Source organism: Necator americanus, chromosome X (genome assembly GCF_031761385.1).
Source record: "Necator americanus strain Aroian chromosome X, whole genome shotgun sequence".
NCBI classification, from domain to species: domain Eukaryota; kingdom Metazoa; phylum Nematoda; class Chromadorea; order Rhabditida; family Ancylostomatidae; genus Necator; species Necator americanus.
The window spans coordinates 16814967-16832517 of record NC_087376.1 but is presented as its reverse complement, the minus strand read 5'-3'; the positions used below and the strand labels follow the sequence as shown (position 1 = coordinate 16832517).

Genomic DNA, 17551 nt, shown 5'->3' with positions numbered 1-17551 from the left:
AAGCAAGACTCTTAGAATACATAATGTACTTTAGTTTATAAAGCTTGTTTTTTCTTTGAATAGATTTTCTCGCCTTCTTATAATACTGTGTTTTCATAACTTTCTGTAAGATAAAATATGAAACTTTCGCTTAGATTTTCTGAAACTATTTCGATATTATGCTCCTCCATTTACAAAAATCTGAGTTCGCCACAGCATTTCGAGTTGGATGATATTGTTTTCAAAGTTATACGAGATTACTTTCTTCTATCAGACTCCGCGGCCCGGCTACTTCCGCAATTCAGTCAGAGCTGGCCTATTGTACCATCGGCGACTGCAGCGTTGGAAAGACATTATTTATGCGGACGTCGCATATATTTGTTTGGAAAAACTTCTGAATCCAATGATATACAAATTATTCTTCTGATAAATGAAAATTAATAGTAGTGGCATTTTCTGCAAAAAATGTCTTCTTTCTTTTTATGCCAATTTAGGCGAAAAATTTCATAGTTCTCTTTCTATTAGCGTCATTTCTACATTTAAAAAGTATTCGAAATTCAGCTTCAAACTCTGCTTTGGTACCCACATAATATAGACACGATTTGAAAGCAGTACTCAAAGTATGGGTTGCCCTCCTGTTTTCTCTCGACAGTTATCACTGAATGATGATTTAACGTAAAAAGGTGTGAACAACATTATCTTACTGATAAAGATAACGTACCACGTCAGATCATGTAAACTGTTCGCTACTATTTGAGCAGCCGTTTGCATAGGTGTTTCCACTTTTGAGGTTGACATGTTACCAAGATGAGGCAGACCTGCGAGGAAATAGATACGCGGAGTCACAGAGGTGGAAATAACATCGTATTTAAAAACACACACACACACACACAAAATTTCGGTTCGGCCGCGACTGTGCGGTGATGGTTCAATATTAGAATTAGAAATGATGAAATGAAGATGATTACAAATGTGTTAGGACATATGTGCACATATAAGTTGTAAAGATGGTGAAGCTTTTAGAGTATACTGGACGGCACAATTCTTCTTTTGACAGTTAAACAAAGGTCTAGAGCTCCCCAGCGGAATCTTTTTTTCGCAGAGTGGAAAAAACAGCGGAGAACGACAGAGGAAACATTTTAAAACCCTTTTCACACTATTCTATACTATTTGCACGCAATTTTACTCGTCTTCAATGAAAACGAGCAGTTAAAAGTTCGATCCCGCCGAAATTTTTCCATTTTTGCAAAGTGGAACTAATGCCGGAGCAGAGGGCACTCTAAAAGCGTTTTCTCATTATTTTCTCTTTCTACACACAATTCCACTAATTGACAGTGATTGCAGACGATGTACAGATCGATCCTCGCCGTAATCCTGATTTTTACAAGACCGAAAAAAAAATTACGGAGGAGAATACTTTATAGCAATGTTTCTGAAACTGTATTCACAGTATTATTTGTCGTGCTTATGTATGAAGAGGTAATTACATACTTCGGAGGTACTTCAGAGGTGATTTTGGCGATTAATACAAGCTCTGAGTGGAAGTAACTGATGAACTGGTCGAATTTTGTCAAGCTGCAGTGAACATCAATGACGAACTGAAGACGAAACGGAGAAGGACAAATGTGTCGGCTTTTTTTTTTTTAGAGATTTGCACTATGAAACGGTTGAAATGTTTTTTTAGGGACCCTCTGGTTTTGTTGAAAACTAGTTGAGGAATTTAGCATTTTTCTTTACTTTTTCTCAACTAACTTTTGAGAGAACGAAAACTACCTGCAGGAAAGAGAAATTTGTTCATGATAGCGAGAATCTTTCTCTACAACATACTTCAAATCGAACTCTTTTTTTATAAACTACGAGCTAAGTTATTGGACTTTGTGTGAAGTCACACAGATTTTGGTGCGCAGCCAAAAATATGAGATTTCGCATTTTTTCCCGTCGAGAGATTACGATAGGGCGGTTGAAAAAGTTTGATGCCATATTTTGATAGAGCATCAAAGAAAACCCTTAACTTGTGATCGCAAATTTTGATCTCTGTAGGTGTTCTGGTTCTCTCAAAAGCTATTTGAGAAAAACTCGAAAATTTGAGGCAAAACTTAGAATTTTTCTCAACTGGGTTTCGAAAAAACTATGAAAGCTAGAAAGACCTAACTTTATAGGAATGTAGATAGAAACTACAACACTGCCAAAGTATTATTGCATGAAAAAAGTTACTCTGACGTTATTTAGAAACTCGTGGAGCCTACTTTGTACTAATTTTATCGCTAATCCTGGCTGTAGGCGCCTTTTTTCGCAGCAGTAACAGCATCGAAGTTGCTTTTTTGGGGTTATAATAAGAAAATTCGTCATTTTCGGAAGAGGAATGTGTCCTTTAAACCCCTAAACGCTAAACGCAAAAGTCACACAACAGCGTGGAGTTTATCTTTGTCCTTCGCAGTAAAAACAGCGATACATCGCTTTGCGTCAAAGTTCTGCCCACCCGTCGTTGACATAAATAAGTTAACAGATGTTCAAGCGTATATCTAGTGCAGTTTAAAGTCACTGTCTGTAGCATAGTGTCGCTACGGTACCTCTTGCGTCAAAAATACGGTTATCACCTGAAATATGTACTGAGAACGAAAACACTGAACGAACAAAACAGTGTGCTGGACCTAGTGAATAATTGCGGAGTAGCATACCGCCGATTGGTTTCATTGCAGATAGAACTATCTAGTACTATCTATTAATATCTAATAATAGTCACCAGCGTGAATGGTGCAACAAAATAATGTCGATTATTTTCAAAATGGAGTAGTCGAAATAGTTTACGGACAAAATGAAGATTCGACTGGCACGTACCACATGCCTCATTCCGAAGTTTGGAAGCCAGGAAAGGCAAAACCATTGAGAATAGTGCTTGATGCTTCTTCTAAAAGAGTCGGACAGCTTTCGTTGAATAATGTCATCTATGCGGAAGAATCGTTCATGAACGAAATTCATGTTTTAGCCGTAAGTGGAATCAGTAAAATTATTCTTCTGTGCGATACTGAAGCGGCTTTCACACAAATCAGACTAGTGGGAAATCATAAAGGTTTGTTTCGCTTTCTACGGTAGAAAGACATAAACAGGCCTCCGAATCGAGAGAATACAGATTCAATCGTTTGCTCTTCGAAAATACGTCGGTACCAGATATTCTGAATATGGCCATTTTGGCATATTTAAACCACAAGAATACTCCACTTTCAATGGAAAATGCAAAAAAAGGACACTATTAGGACAACATCTTCCTTTGTGCTGACGCCGAAAGTGAAGCATTAGATATATATGTTGCTTTTACAAAGATCTTTCATGAAATCGACATAAATTCACGGGAATGTATTCCAAGTTGAATAGAAATGAACAACACTATTTCAGTAGAGGACAGAGCACAAGCAGGAACCAAAAGACTTTTTGGTGTCAAGTATGAGACAACTTCAAACGAATTTGTAATAAAGGTAACAATTTCATCAAAACGATAGCTAACAAGACGTGATAATGTAATTCAGACAAATTGGATTTGTAATCCAATAAATTGCAAACCCAGTGGGTGTCAAATTGAAGTCTCTAATCGAAGGAATTGATGATAAATGGAATAGAATGGAAACATTGCCTATGGGAGAGCTCCCAATTGAGTCTGTAATATACGAAATGAACAATGCGTGTATAAGAGTCTATCGACACTTGCTATCTTCTCTCACTTCTCACTCTTCACGAATTCCCAGTGTTTTGTGACGTTAGCAAAACAGGAATATCAATATGACAATAACTGTTTCACTCAGCGCAGAACTATAATTGAGCGAAATGGTTCCGTTGACTCGTGTCTGGTTTCAATATTTGTATTTGTAATAATAATAGTAATATTTGTCCATTGTCTTTTAATGATCCGAACCGAGGGTATCTATGCATCGAATAAACTAAGTTTGTTTATATCATGCAGACTATGGTGAACTATAGTTGACAGTGATTTCCTTGCAAAAACCACATTCTTCATTGATGGATAGGAGAATCGCTGTTGTCCTAAAGGAGGCTGTGATCCTACCAGATTATTGTCAACCTCCCGGTGTATATATGTCAGAAGCATCTGCTATCAGTTCCTTTGCAAAATCGCATGATCTATTATTATGAGTTGTGCCGTTTGAATGTGATGCAAGGATGTGAAAGGAGGAACGGTCAAGAGGAACTCGCGTGACGTACCGCCGCGTATCCAGGAGGCTAATGAGCGTCGACAATTTCACTGCAGGAGTCCTGACAGCGTCATGATTACCACAGTAGCCTGGTCGCTCCTTTTGTGCTACATCTTGCCGATGTCCTGCAAACACCGCCCAGCCCGCCCATTTCGCTGTGTCTGCAGCACTTACGATTATTTTTCAAACGGACAGAAAAGAAAAGTGGCTGTTGATAGAAGTTGTTTGAAACTTTAGATAAAGTCGAGTTGTTTAAGAGGTTTACATATGTGAAGTGCCCTTCAGAAATGTGAGTGGAAGTATATATTATCCTCTTCTGAATTGTTAGATGGAAACCATGTATCCATCTGGAAATAGGAGACATGTTCGAAAAATGTTCTATCGATCGCTGTCGGACTACATTTTTGTTACTTCTCGCTTTCTAGGACCTTTTTGTTGCATATTTTACTATGTAAGACTGGCATTCAAGGCTTGATGACGACGACTTATGCCTCGCAGACATGCATTGTACCTAATGGCGTACCTTGAAGATACAGAGGTTTCTGTTCGCCACTAAAACACCTGACTTCTCATCTTGATTATGTGCAGAGAATAGATAGAAGTGAAGAGATAAAAAGGTAGAAAGGAGTAGAAAGAATATACACAAATTACTAAGGCCTGATTAATGTCCATTTAAGTCTTTAACCCAGGTAATTCAAGTCTAATGACCATGAAGATGGAGATTATCCGGGATAAGTGCAAATCTTGCACATAGAGTCGCTGTTCGTATAGTTTTTATAGTTGAAATTTTAATATGGATTCGTTGAAAGACATTGCAACGAACACATTGTTAACCGTTGCTAGCTTATATAGAACAAATAAGGCTTGATGACTTACTGACTTAATCGGCGGGCCGGTGTAACGGCCTAACGTGGGTATCCGCATCTTGCCGTCCTTGAACATATCCAAGCCCATCCTGTTCGTTGCTCAGCTGAAATTCGCACAGAATCTCTTTACCCGTCGCTTTTCCATAAGCGGTGGAACTTTATGCCTCGACTGACTGAACTTCCGTTTTCGGCCAGGTGACCTCTTCCAGCTTGAACCCAACAAACTACTCAGAACTCGTTGAACAAACCGATTTGCTGATTTCTTTAATTTATGACCAAAGAAGCGAAAACGGTTTTTCCGTAACTACTTCAGAAGGCCGGGCAAGATGTTGACGTTTTCCACATGTCATCCGCCGGTACACCATATCTACTTCCGTAAAGTTCTTCGTTATAGCACACCATCAGCCAAAAGTAGACTAACAGTCGTCTAAACAATTTTCTCTCCATGCAACCAAACTTTTCCATCACCGTCGAAGCCACTATTCAAGTCTCCGATCCGTATATATATAGTAGGGCGAGTTGCGAATAGGTAGGCTTGCAGCTGACTTCGTTGGCGTTGGGGGCCGACCACAGGCGCTTGGTCAGTGAGTTGAATGCCGAATTAGCATCATCGCATCTTTGCTGAATATCTCTCTCGTAGCTGCCATCGCTTTCCAGCATACAGCCCAAATAACACATGTCATCCACGTTTCGATAGGTTGTCCGTTTACTCTGATTCCCGCTGAGGGTCTCGAGAAGACCCGCATTTGCTTGCATTTATCAGGGCGGAGTTGCAGTCCGTAGACTGCAGCTAATTTCGCTACAAGGTTAACAACATGCTGTGACTTTGCACTGCTAGAAGCGAATACTACTACATTGTCGGCCACTCGCGATCCGGAGTAGGGGACACACGGGGCGCTAAAATGACATCGGCGGGACACTGATCAACTGTTCTTCGCATTATGTCATCGACGGCAAAATTAAACAGAAATGGTTCCGCCACGGCCCCTTGTCTCACTCCAGTTTCTACTTCGAACGGTGTAGTACATCCAGCTGGTGTTCGAACCGCAGCAGTTGTTCATCTATTCATGTCGTTTATGAGCGGCACCACTTTTCCTGGAACACCATTGGCGCGAAGCGCATTGAGAAGACCGCCTCAGTGAAGAGAGTTGAAGGCGGCTTTGAAGTCCAAAAAAAAATCTAACTAAAGAGGCTTCGAATACTGCTGCCACTCTTCAATCTCTCTTCTCAGAATAAACACCTAATCAGTCGTCGATCGACCAGAACGAAAGCCGGCTTGCTCGTCATGGGTTATTTCTTTGCGATGTCGGATTAGTCGACCCAGGATGATTCGATCCGAAACCTTGTACATTGCATTGCGTACACGCATTAGTGATATTCCTTGGCAATCACTTGTTTTTTTTTGGTTTCGTGGTGGATAGCTTCTGTTGGAGAGGAATTATAATCGCGTTTCTCCACGAGTCAGGTATCCTTTTGTCAATCCATATTGAACAGATTGTTCTTCGTCATCTCGCGAATCACAGAAGGAGGAAAAGATTTTAGCGTTTCTGTGCTAATTTCATCGTCTCCGCCAGATTGTCCATTCTTCATTTTTTGAATACACACCAGAGCCTCCGACTCTGTCGGTGGCTCTTCGCTGACTGCGGTGTATGTCTGTCTTTGAGCATGCACGAGTTCAGAGAGTGACGGCGCTTGTCGGTTTAGCAAAGTGTTAAAATGTTCCCTCCAGATGCCTCCCCGACAGCGACTGCGTTGGCTGTCTTCAGGACAGGCGAACACCTCATCGTCTTGCCACTATACTGCCTTGCCAGAGTATAGGGCTTTCTCGGATTCTTATCCTCCCACCTCTTTTCAAACTCCTTCGCTCTTGACGTCTATTCGTTCTCACGATCACGTTTCAGCTGACTACCAAACCTCCTTCTCAGGAGCTTCTTCTGGCTGAATTCAGCGGCAGTGCGGGCAACACAGAATTGTACGTGGATATTGTCTCCACAGATGCAGAAGCGAACTTCTTCCTCGGTGTTAAAACGGGCAGCGTTTTCTTTGCAGCGCCTTGAATGCAGTTAGTGAAAGAGTCAGCCTCGCCCGCTTTCTTATTGGTCCGTAATCCAATATTGATCGACACCCGTTGGCGAAACCTCTTTCTGCATTCGTCTTTCAAACCTGCCAAGTCGAGGTTCGGTTGATGTTGAGCTCCCCGATACCATTTCTGGAACCGTACCATAAAGCTGAGAAGAGCTGGTCGGAACGAAATGCGATCTCCCAGACAGCTCTAGATTTTTGGATATCTAACAAAGGTATGTTCTTCGTCAGAACGTAATCGAGCTGGAGCTGACGAGTCGATATCTCCCGCTTTCGCCGCTCTTCTAGTTTTGATGGGGTTGTCCCTTACCATGTAAGCTGATGGCGTCGAAGATTCCTCTTGAACGTGGATGCAATGAAGAAGTTCGTCTACTCGCAAAGGTCTTTCAGGCGATTTCTGTTGTCTGATGTGTGCTCCATAGTATAGAACCATTTTCCAAGCACATCGGATTGTTGTTCAAGTCCCATCTTTGCATTCGCATCAGTTCCGGCTATTACCGCCTGCTGGCTTGGTATGTTGGATACCAAAGTGCGTGAGCACCTACGATCCAGAGTTTGAGTCCTCTGCGATCCCGCAGTCGTACAAAGGCGCATCTTGACGACGTTGATCTCAACTCCTCGACCAGGTTGTTGTAATCGCTCCTGACAGCTATTGCGCAGCCTTCTACTTTCGTTTCATCAACATCGCCGCAGTAGATGGTGTAATTGTCGATACTGCTGAGACGGCGATCCCTGATGCGTGCTTCCTGCAATGAAGCAAACGGTGCGTGCAAATATTTCAGAAGTCCGGACAGAGCGGCTTGTTGGAGTTCGCTTGAAAGCGACTGGCAGTTCAATGTTACGAGACGGAAATTTGTTGCCAAAGATTCCATGTTTCCGATGTGCTGGATGACATCACCTTTTCGCAATGTATGGGAATCTTTCCACATATAACAGTGCGGGTTATACAGCTCGTCACGTCCCATTGCGTATACCGAAGTGCCTGATTGCGTCCAGTAAAAGCAGGACCAGCACTTGCAGGTAACAGTCAGACTTTTGACGCGTGATATGTATGTGTAGTGCCTTTGTAGAAGGTGATTCGGTGGAATTCTTTATTAGTAGTAGGACCTTTGGTCCGAATAACAATGGAGTAGTGGCAGACACTTGCACTAATACTCACCTAGCTGAGATCAGCTGGCGTATTGCTTCTTATATAGTCTTTCTTATATAGCCAACTACGATTATAAGAATACACTGAGGTCTCCATGTGCGACTTTCGATAAACCTCGGCATGTTAGCACTTCTATAATTGTTTTCTTTAGTAGAGCCGTACACGAGGTTGTTATAGTCCTTTATTCGTGGCTAACGTTTCGGCAATATCGCCTTCTTCAGAGCCTGAAAGGGGTGAAATCGAACGTGACTAATCCGATCAAACGCCTTATCCGCCCAACAAAGAAAGTCCTACGTTAACCGTTGGGTCTCATAGCTATCCGTGAAAGAAAACATCGTACCTTAGCATCAGCTGACTATCCTGCCACTGCTAGATACCTGATGTGAGGTGACTAGCGCAATCAAATATCAGCCTTAAATAAGGCGCGAGTTCCCGCGTAATGGAGAGGCATTCCTCCTTGCGATTCATTTTTGGACTCCTGGAGTGGATCCAAAAAGCCTCCAGAGCCTTGCGCGCCGCAATGCTAGGTTCGCGCGCCAAAATCGTGATCTTAACTTCAAAATCTTCTCCGTTATGACGCCGCACCCTGTGACCACCCAATGCAGTGGAGTCACATGATTTCCTTTTGCCGTCCAGGTGTTCTTTGATTCGAATACATAGTGGTCTAGCTGTTTCTCCTATGTATTCGTCACCACACTGTACACAGCAAATCATATAAACAACACATGAACTCATGCAATCACCCTCGTTGTTATCCGGGCATATTTTACACTTCGGTGTCGTGCAAATACGATCATATAGGCGATTACACTGAGGTCTGCTTATGCGTGCCTCGTACACAACAGTACTACGGCATTGTGTCACGGCAATATGTTTGCAGCAATGCATTACGAGGATAACGAAGTATGGTAGACGTTCGGCGTCTATTGGCGAACAGTCCCGCCCAGCTAAGTAAAGTGGACTGACACTTATAATAGCGGAAACAATAAGAATGAAATAACAATAAGGAAACAACGATATAAAAGAAGAGCGTATGTTACGTATATCTCGCGGCAGTGGTGTTGCATAGATTGGTAGATGATTGATCCTTGCCTGTACCGATTGAGGAGATGTTGCATTTTACCTGTTGCGAGGAGGCGATGTGTAGAAAAGTAAAACAAGAATAGTTAAATAACATTCGAAGAATAAATTGAAGATAACGGAGTACGACCAGTTGAATAGAAGAATTTTTTTCCAGAATTTCCTTCATTTAAAGGAGGGGGGAGAATATCAAAACGGGTTCTTCCACTGCGAAGCAGCGAATAGTGGAGTAGACCACATTTCGCATACTTGATTCCATAGTCTTCTCCATTATGTTGTGGTTTCAAGCAGGGCTCGCAGAGCAGCAAGCGAGTAGCCTTCAAGGCATTTGACACAGGGTCGGGAAAATGATTACAGTAGTAAGTCGTGTAGTTATGGAGATTTTCTGCGGTTGAGCAGAAAATACAGGGAGATTTGTGCTTGGAGCGTTCTAGCAGCTTGACGCATGCATTCTGAATAGGATGCAAATGTCTTGCCAGCTCCAGGTGTGAGTTCTCGACCACACGGGGCAGAGCTCTCAGTGATGTGGCAATAGGAACGAATGTGTCAGAGGCGTCGATCTCTTGTAGGATGCTGTCGAAGTTGTTCATCGGAATAGAAATGATGACTTTAGTGCGGTCAACGTCAACTTTTATGTGTGGAGAACTAGCTCTTTCAAAGCATTCATAGCAGCCTAATACTTTCCAGGCTTTATTTTGGATAGTTCAATCACAATGTAACTTGCACTATCCAACATCAGAGATGAACTTATTGCTAGAGTGACTTCTCCTTCTTAAGAGTACAGTTGTATTTCCATATCTTCATGAATTATCTTCTTGTAAGGGATTTCTATTGGAAGTTGATTTGAGACATCTGATTTGACTTTATATTGACATGTCTGGACAATAACATGTATTGGGTGTCTCTAGATTTTCACAAACACAAATCATTTGATTGCTGTATTGCGAGAAATTCTTCAACGCGAAGCTTTCGTTAGGGCATACCACGGGAAGTTGATGGTAATGGGGCATCGTAAGAGCGTCATCTTTTGCTATGACAAAGCTTCTATCCATTAAAGGAGAATATAGCTTTTGCAAAGATGGTACTATGATTGAAGATCCATCTACCTTTTGGGATAAATATGGTATAAGAGAAATCTATTTTTCTTAATGTCGTGAATCTCAATTTCTGCATGGATTTCTACGACTTGTTCCTAATTTGCACATCTGAAAATTCCATAGACTTTTTCGTTTCGAGGAATATGCGCATGAACGAGCAGGCTGGTAATGGAAGTAGACAGCCCCATGGCAATCCGCCACATGTATGAACGCAGGGCGGATACCCAGGATAAGGCTTCGTCTCACTAAATTCATCGATGACTTCTGCCGATGTTAGGGTGGTGTATCTATCATGAAAACAGGATCCCATCTGTGGGCATCTCGTTGTATGAAAGATTTTGTGCGAAGTGTCTATGGTGAAAAATTACGATATTTTCGCACAGTTCATTTTATTGGTTTTTTCGTGGTTTTGATCAAACCAGTTCACTTATTCCCATGAATGATGTCTATGTAGTGTAGTGTCTATGTAGTTGTGAATCAACATTATTGAAAAGTACTTCTTGATTGTGTTCATACTTGCAATCATTTTCACTACTGCATATGAGTTCAGTTGTGTGTCGCATGTAACCGTGCTGACACCCATTTATTCCACCTATGGACAGAGTGAGGGCGGGTGTAGTGAAGCGGTTAGAGCTTCTGCTTCCTGCGCAATCGGAGGTTCGAATCCGCCCTAATCCTCACCAAGCCTTTCATCCCTCTGGGATCGATAAATTGGTACCAGACTTGTCTGGGAGGATAAAAACACTGACTAGGACAGTTGTACGTTCGTAAACGGATATTGTATACGGATATTGTAGGAAGCGGCAATGGCTTGAATGCACTCATTAGTATCGGTTCTGCAGATTTGACCGAAGCACAGTTTTGACTGGTCGTTGCTATCGCGTTTTGCCGTTTCTTTTGTAAAATGTTTTCAACGGACTACACTCTAAAAATTGCGGTTACAATTATGCAATACAGAAATATTGCGACCGAAAAGATGGCACCCGCTGGTCCACACTAGGGATTTCCATTACGATGTTTGCTGAACAATGTTTTTGATGAACCACAAAAGCTTGGTGGATTACACTCTATGATCTCTGACGTTATGGTTCCATTTATTATCACTCTTAGCTGAACAAGAGTACTTTTGTCCGTGGGTGTTTCAGGTAATCTGAAAAACATGTCAGCTGCGTTTTCAAAAGTCTTGCATCAAGACAAAGTTCGTAGTGCTCATTGGCAGGATGAATTTTCAAAGATCCTTCCTCGCATATAAGGGAGGAGTTAATAGGAAAAGGGTTAGTACTTGTCAAACTCAGTAGTATTGATAGCATTAAGAATGTAGACGAACTGGCCATGAGATTGTCTCCTCCAGACTTTGTTCGTGCTGTTGAATAACTTCATATGCACGGATCTTTGATGCACGGTTTGGCTATTTTCGTGACCTGTTTGATGAGCATTCTCTTGTATTATCATTTAGAGGAGTGAGTGAGTCTCTCGTCCCTGCATGTGAGTGCGGTAGATTTCGCGCCTTGTTAAGATATGCTGGTGCATCTCGCGCCTCTGATCGAGGTAATAGTGAATTATTCAGTTTTTCGAAAGAGGTCTGAGAATCTCGCACCTCGTTAAGAAATGCTGGTGGAATTTTCATATTTTCAAGGAGGAAATTCTCTGTGCAGTGGAGAATTATTTACGGAAGTATTAGAAGAAATTTCCAGCGATGAAACTTTGTTTGGCATTGTAATATTCTTCTACTTGGCATAAGTAGTTTTATCGTCCGAATCTGTCCATCTTTGCTTTGAATAATCTCCACAACTTTGCCATACATCCAGCTACCGCGCGGAATCAATTCTTGTTCTACAAGGAAATTTTTTTTCCTATTTTTGGGATCATATTCTACCAATGTCTTGGTTGTTTAAGATATCTTTTCTGGTCATCTCTAAACACTGTTAAGTATTGCGTGTTCCAAGCATCCCAAAACCTGTTGGATATCATTTACGAGAATTCGAGTGCTTCTTTTACTTGTGACACGCTTTGGATTAGGTTAGGATAATAGTCTTTATCATAATCTGTTTATAGCAACAACTGGAATTGCAAATTACAAATTCCCTGAAGGAAGTCGACAGGTTGTAGAGAAATCTCAGTCCCACTGAATTTTGCGATTGATAAGGTGTTTATAATAGCCTCAAGTTGGGCGATGATTGTCATCATCTCTTCAAATGAAAGCTTTCTTCTTCCTATGGCTTTCTGAAAGCTCTTTTTTACGGAACCTACTAGCCTTTCCCAGACTCCGCCCATCCATGGTGTAACTGGAGGGTTAAAAATCTATTTGATACGTTCAGAAGCGGAGAAGGTCACAACTGAGCTTCAGCTGAGATCATGTTTATTGAAAATATTGTCTATGACTTGATGACCTAGTTTGTTATTGCTTCCACTGTCCGTCCTATCAAGCAGTGGAACTTCTCCACGCGATATAAAGCGGAGGAAAGTGTTTAAAAGGCTCCAGTTGATAGATCTTCAGTCACTTCCAAGAGGATTGCTCTTGTTGTTGAGCAAGTGTACAGACATATGTACATTCTTTCATTCCTTTCTGATTCAAATGGTCGCATGAAATTGCATCCAATACTTTGAAATGCTTTCTTGATTTCCACCCGGTCTGGTGGAAGTGATGGCACTTCAGGCGCTCCAAATGGTAGATGGTGAAATTTTTTGCAAGTAACACATTTCCCAATTATTTTCTTAACTGTACGTGATGGTTGATAATCTTATATTTTCCTCTTACTAAAGACAGCGTATGTTCTCTGCCAGCATGGGCATTTTTCATGCCTTTATGGTTTATATGATTAACCTGGCCAAATCTCTATTCCGAATCGTTTGGGATAGAGATAGGATTCTTCGTGTCACGGTAAGATGGCATCTTGAATTCTAGATTCAAACCGGACTATTCCGAAGCCGTCTCTGATGAATTTTTGACTTTCAAATCCTTTTGATAGCTCTATAATTGAGATGCTTTTATGTGTTTCTGCTGTACTACATTTTTCACTCAATCTCAGATTAGCATCCAAAATTTCTTTTGCTGATTCAAATTCTGCTATGCTTCATAGCATTATATGTGAGCTTCTTTTCGCATTACATCTTTCCACCCATCTGACTAGAAGCTTAGCAACAGCTGCTAATGTTTGCAAGGATTTCGTCAGGCTTGAGAATCTTGATAAATCGATTGTTGTGGATGTTAACTCATCACCCCAATGTTGCTGTGACAAAAATATATCGAAAGCTAAGTATAGATGGGCCGGTCACATTATGAGAAGAATCGGCGATAGATAGACTAAAAGAAAGCTAGGCTGGATCTCAAGGGATGATAAATGCCCTCGAGGGAGGCAGATGGGGAATGTGTTTGCTACACGGATGAATCAGTTGAGACCTCAGCTGGATACAGGTCAAGAACCTTTGAACGTCACTCACGAAACTTGATAACATCTCGGATAGCAATAGCGAGGGAACGAAACGACTGGAAAAGATGCTAGGCCTGCACGTTCAATAATGACGGAGCATCTGTGTATCTAAGTAAGCAAGCGGTCCGGTATTCAAGGTAGCCTTTATTCCAGCGAAAGTGGTATTCATTTCCTTTTCCAATGCTATTTTTGCAATACTTTCTTGATATACACTTTTCACTGATTCAACTCGCGGTATGTGTGGGGCAGGCACTCACGACATGATAAATAATATTTTCTAATTTCAATTTCTATTCCTTTCATATTTTCCTGTTATCAGGTGAGTATTATTCTTTGTGATTTCTCTCGTTGATCTGTCAACTTTTTCTTCTCTTGTATACCTTTGTGTATGGGTTTTTCCTCAAATATTCATTAAGTCCTCTTGAGCATGCTATGACATGCTGTATGGTAATTTCATCGTTCTTCTTCTTCTTCTTTACGTTCATCCTCACATACCTTGCTGTGCCTTCTGCCATCCTTTGTTCTTGCAGGTATATGATCGTGCGAACCATTGGATGCTCTGCAAGGGAAGCTTGATGTATACTCTGACGTTTCTATTTGATAACTCCCTTAGGGCATAGACTTTGATAGCACATTATACTCAATTTCTCCTGCTGAATTATCACATCACATTTACAAATAATACCTATTTATTGAGTTTGTACACATTTAACTTCAATCACACAATTGAAACACTAAATAAATAAGGCTGCATCTCTGTTATACTACACATCATTTTTGTCCAACTCTGTTCCGTCGCGTGGGCATACGTTGTTGCTGATACATTCCGTATGCACCGAATCTTCGCATGTTAAACCATGAATCCAATAAATTTGACTGTTTGTACTGCTAGTGCTTGGCTCCATCCGATGCATCTTGCAATTCAAACTTCGAAACACTGATGTTAGTTCACAACACCTTACCTGCTCTTCGCATGGGCAATGTTGTTCTTTCACGTAATATGTGTCGTCATTGCCTCTCAATTCCCAGGTTCCAGGACCAGCAACAGCGACACGTTGCTACTGCCCAGAGTATTTGTTGACAGCCAACATGTGCGCCTTATAAAGCTGCTGGAGCCTGTACTTTCATTTTTCCAATCTTCTTTACTTCCAAATGATACAAAGTGAGTTCGAGAGAACGGAAATATGTTGCTTAATATTTCAACTATTATCTCTCTTTCTTCTTCCAGTTCGGCAGTTAATGCGTTGAGCAGCTGGAGAAGTCGGTCTGCCCTGACATTTGCTTTTCCCTCTAGCAATTCGTGTTTCAACGTTTGTGAAAACTTTCACAAAACGTTGAAACACGAATTGCTCACAAAGCATAGACGTGTTAAAACAGAACCCTAGCCGCCTGAAAGCTGCTCCCTAGTCTACTCTATCGCTCCTGTGAAAGAAATTAGCGGGTAACCAATAATCACTTGATCGGAGAATGCAATATGATCATGCACCATGATTATATCATGTACAAGGCGAGTACACCTTCTTCATTATCACGGAGGTACTTCAGCATTGGCGTATGTTTCACCACAAAAAAAAAATCCTGTCACGGACGAAGCAGATATCTCTCATCTTCTTGAGGAACGGCTCGAAGAGGTCGCGCTGAAAAAGCAATATAATTTGTTGCAAATCTGGCTTGGGACAATGCGAAGATGCCACACATTGATACGTTTCGCGTTGGCGTTCCTCATCATTTCCTGCTGCACATGCCATAAGCAAAGGAGCCGCTTGGACCAAAATGTTTGAAACACCCTAATAAAATAATTCCAGAACGTGTTCGTGTCATCTGTCATCAAGTAGTCCGTGGTGTGGAAGGAATGCAGAAGCTTTTTCACTTGCTCAAACATTAAACCAACCTCCACCTCAGTCATTCTGTAAAACTTTGGGATGTGCAAAATTGTGAACACTCAATCTGCTGATCACCTGCAAGAGAGGAGGTATGCAGTTGGGAGAGCTATGTGCCATTCATCCGCAACAATTACAGTGGCCAATGTTAGCGAGTAGGACGTTAGGTTGGACGTATCGTCCACGCATAACGCTCTCCTTCCGCACTTCCGTAGCCTCTCTCTCTGCGTTGGAACGATTGACGACTAAATGTATCTTGTAAGATGCAAAGTACGGACTTATCTCTTCATGTCATTTACCCAGCACGAATCCGTCTCCGCTGGCGTCTCGTGCTGGCCTGTAGAACTGGATGCCATCAGACTACGAGTTGATATCAACTCGCATGTGAATTGACACCGTGTCCAGATTGTGAAGTCCTCCTGGCTCAACTCGGCACTTGGAGGCGGTATTTCTGAGTATCACTTATTTCGTCGATATTTTCTAAATGCAACAGTTGTAGGTGATGTACCTTATGTCTCGTTTTGTAATGAAATACAAAGTAGTAGGCGGGCCTCCTATTACTTGCATCCTTATTTTTTGTACACTTGTCGGACGGTCAGACCATCCTTTAACAGCAAGACTATGTAATTTACAGCACTCTCGTCTAAATTTAGCCTAGATGGGTGGACTTCATGTCCGATATGGGTCACGCAATGTTCGACTGTCACACCGTCAACTTCCTCTCTCACCTAGAATTTATATGATTTTATTAGGAGTAGTATAGGGGACCACTTATTGTTAATGTTAGAAAATGCAGTACACATACATTCATATATGCTGTGCAGTGCGCCACAGACTTGTTCGTTTTCTCTGGGACGGAGGTTGAGCAGAAAGAGCAGTGGCAGCGCAAATATGTGATTTTGGCGAGTTCCGTATGTCCTGGCTGTGAAACGGCTTAGCACACCCGCTTTCTCCGAGTCTAATTTCCAGTTCTTGAAGACATACAAGTCAAGAATTATAATCTACAAGCAAATACATATAGGATTCCAACTTGATAATCTCGTAAACCTCGGGAAGTCGATAGTCTCCACCACGAACTCATCTGCGCCCTCGGCATGATTTTGATGAGTATGCTCTGCGAGCTCACGGTGATTCTACCTATGCAGTTTTGTTAGAATCAGAAAGTTATCAATAAAAATGTGAACAACATTTAGTACGCCGAAAAACCATCATGGAAGCTATCTATGTGGCTCACATAAACGCCTTCTCTGGAGATAGGATATATAACAGGTGGCAATGAACACTCCTCAGCATGTTTTGTGGTTCTGTGTCGGCTCAATCCACGCGCACTGTTGAATGTAACATCACAGCACTCAAAAACATATACTGACTTCTCCGATGCAGCAATTTTCCGCCCATTTTTCTAATCCTTCAATTCCTCAATTTGTTCTTGCGAATATGTATGGACGTTGACAATGTGCTTTTCCATCCTACTTTTAGCTACGCCACAGACTGGGCACTCATTCATGGCAATAGTAGAGCCACAGCAAAAAAACTGACTTGCGTGTGGCATCCATTGTGCAGGTTGGAAGTATGTTCGAACAAAAGAGAAAATAGCACGGTTAACTTGGTTAAGAACAACCTCATATAATGAATTTCTTGCAGGCTTACACGACCCATTGTTGTGCTTCCAGATGACGGGATATAAAGAAGCCTTCGTTTAACACCACCAGGCATGAGGTATGCCCCATTGTATTGAAGGGTCAGCAAACGTTCGCGTGGACACACCTATTGGCTCAAGCACA

The 17551-nt window shown here is 41.7% G+C and overlaps 4 protein-coding genes across 4 annotated transcripts; all 4 read right to left on the bottom strand.

Moving 5' to 3' along the window:
• Positions 1-6921: 6921 nt before the first annotated feature.
• Positions 6922-7562, bottom strand: RB195_023627 (uncharacterized protein; the record flags this gene model as incomplete). Its single annotated transcript, XM_064211126.1, has 3 exons — positions 6922-7099; positions 7186-7319; positions 7440-7562. The coding sequence occupies 3 exons, from the start codon at positions 7560-7562 to the stop codon at positions 6922-6924; spliced, it is 435 nt and encodes a 144-aa protein (XP_064067007.1).
• A 61-nt stretch (positions 7563-7623) lies between these two features.
• Positions 7624-8094, bottom strand: RB195_023626 (uncharacterized protein; the record flags this gene model as incomplete). Its single annotated transcript, XM_064211125.1, has 1 exon — positions 7624-8094. One exon carries the CDS (start codon positions 8092-8094, stop codon positions 7624-7626), a length of 471 nt encoding a protein of 156 aa, XP_064067006.1.
• Positions 8095-8648: 554 nt separating this feature from the next.
• Positions 8649-9167, bottom strand: RB195_023625 (uncharacterized protein; the record flags this gene model as incomplete). The annotated part of the gene is made up of 1 exon (XM_064211124.1): positions 8649-9167. One exon carries the CDS (start codon positions 9165-9167, stop codon positions 8649-8651), a length of 519 nt encoding a protein of 172 aa, XP_064067005.1.
• A 5173-nt stretch (positions 9168-14340) lies between these two features.
• RB195_023624 (uncharacterized protein) lies at positions 14341-16123 on the bottom strand (the record flags this gene model as incomplete). The annotated part of the gene is made up of 3 exons (XM_064211123.1): positions 14341-14446; positions 15846-16012; positions 16067-16123. 3 exons carry the CDS (start codon positions 16121-16123, stop codon positions 14341-14343), a joined length of 330 nt encoding a protein of 109 aa, XP_064067004.1.
• Between the last annotated feature and the right edge of the window lie 1428 nt (positions 16124-17551).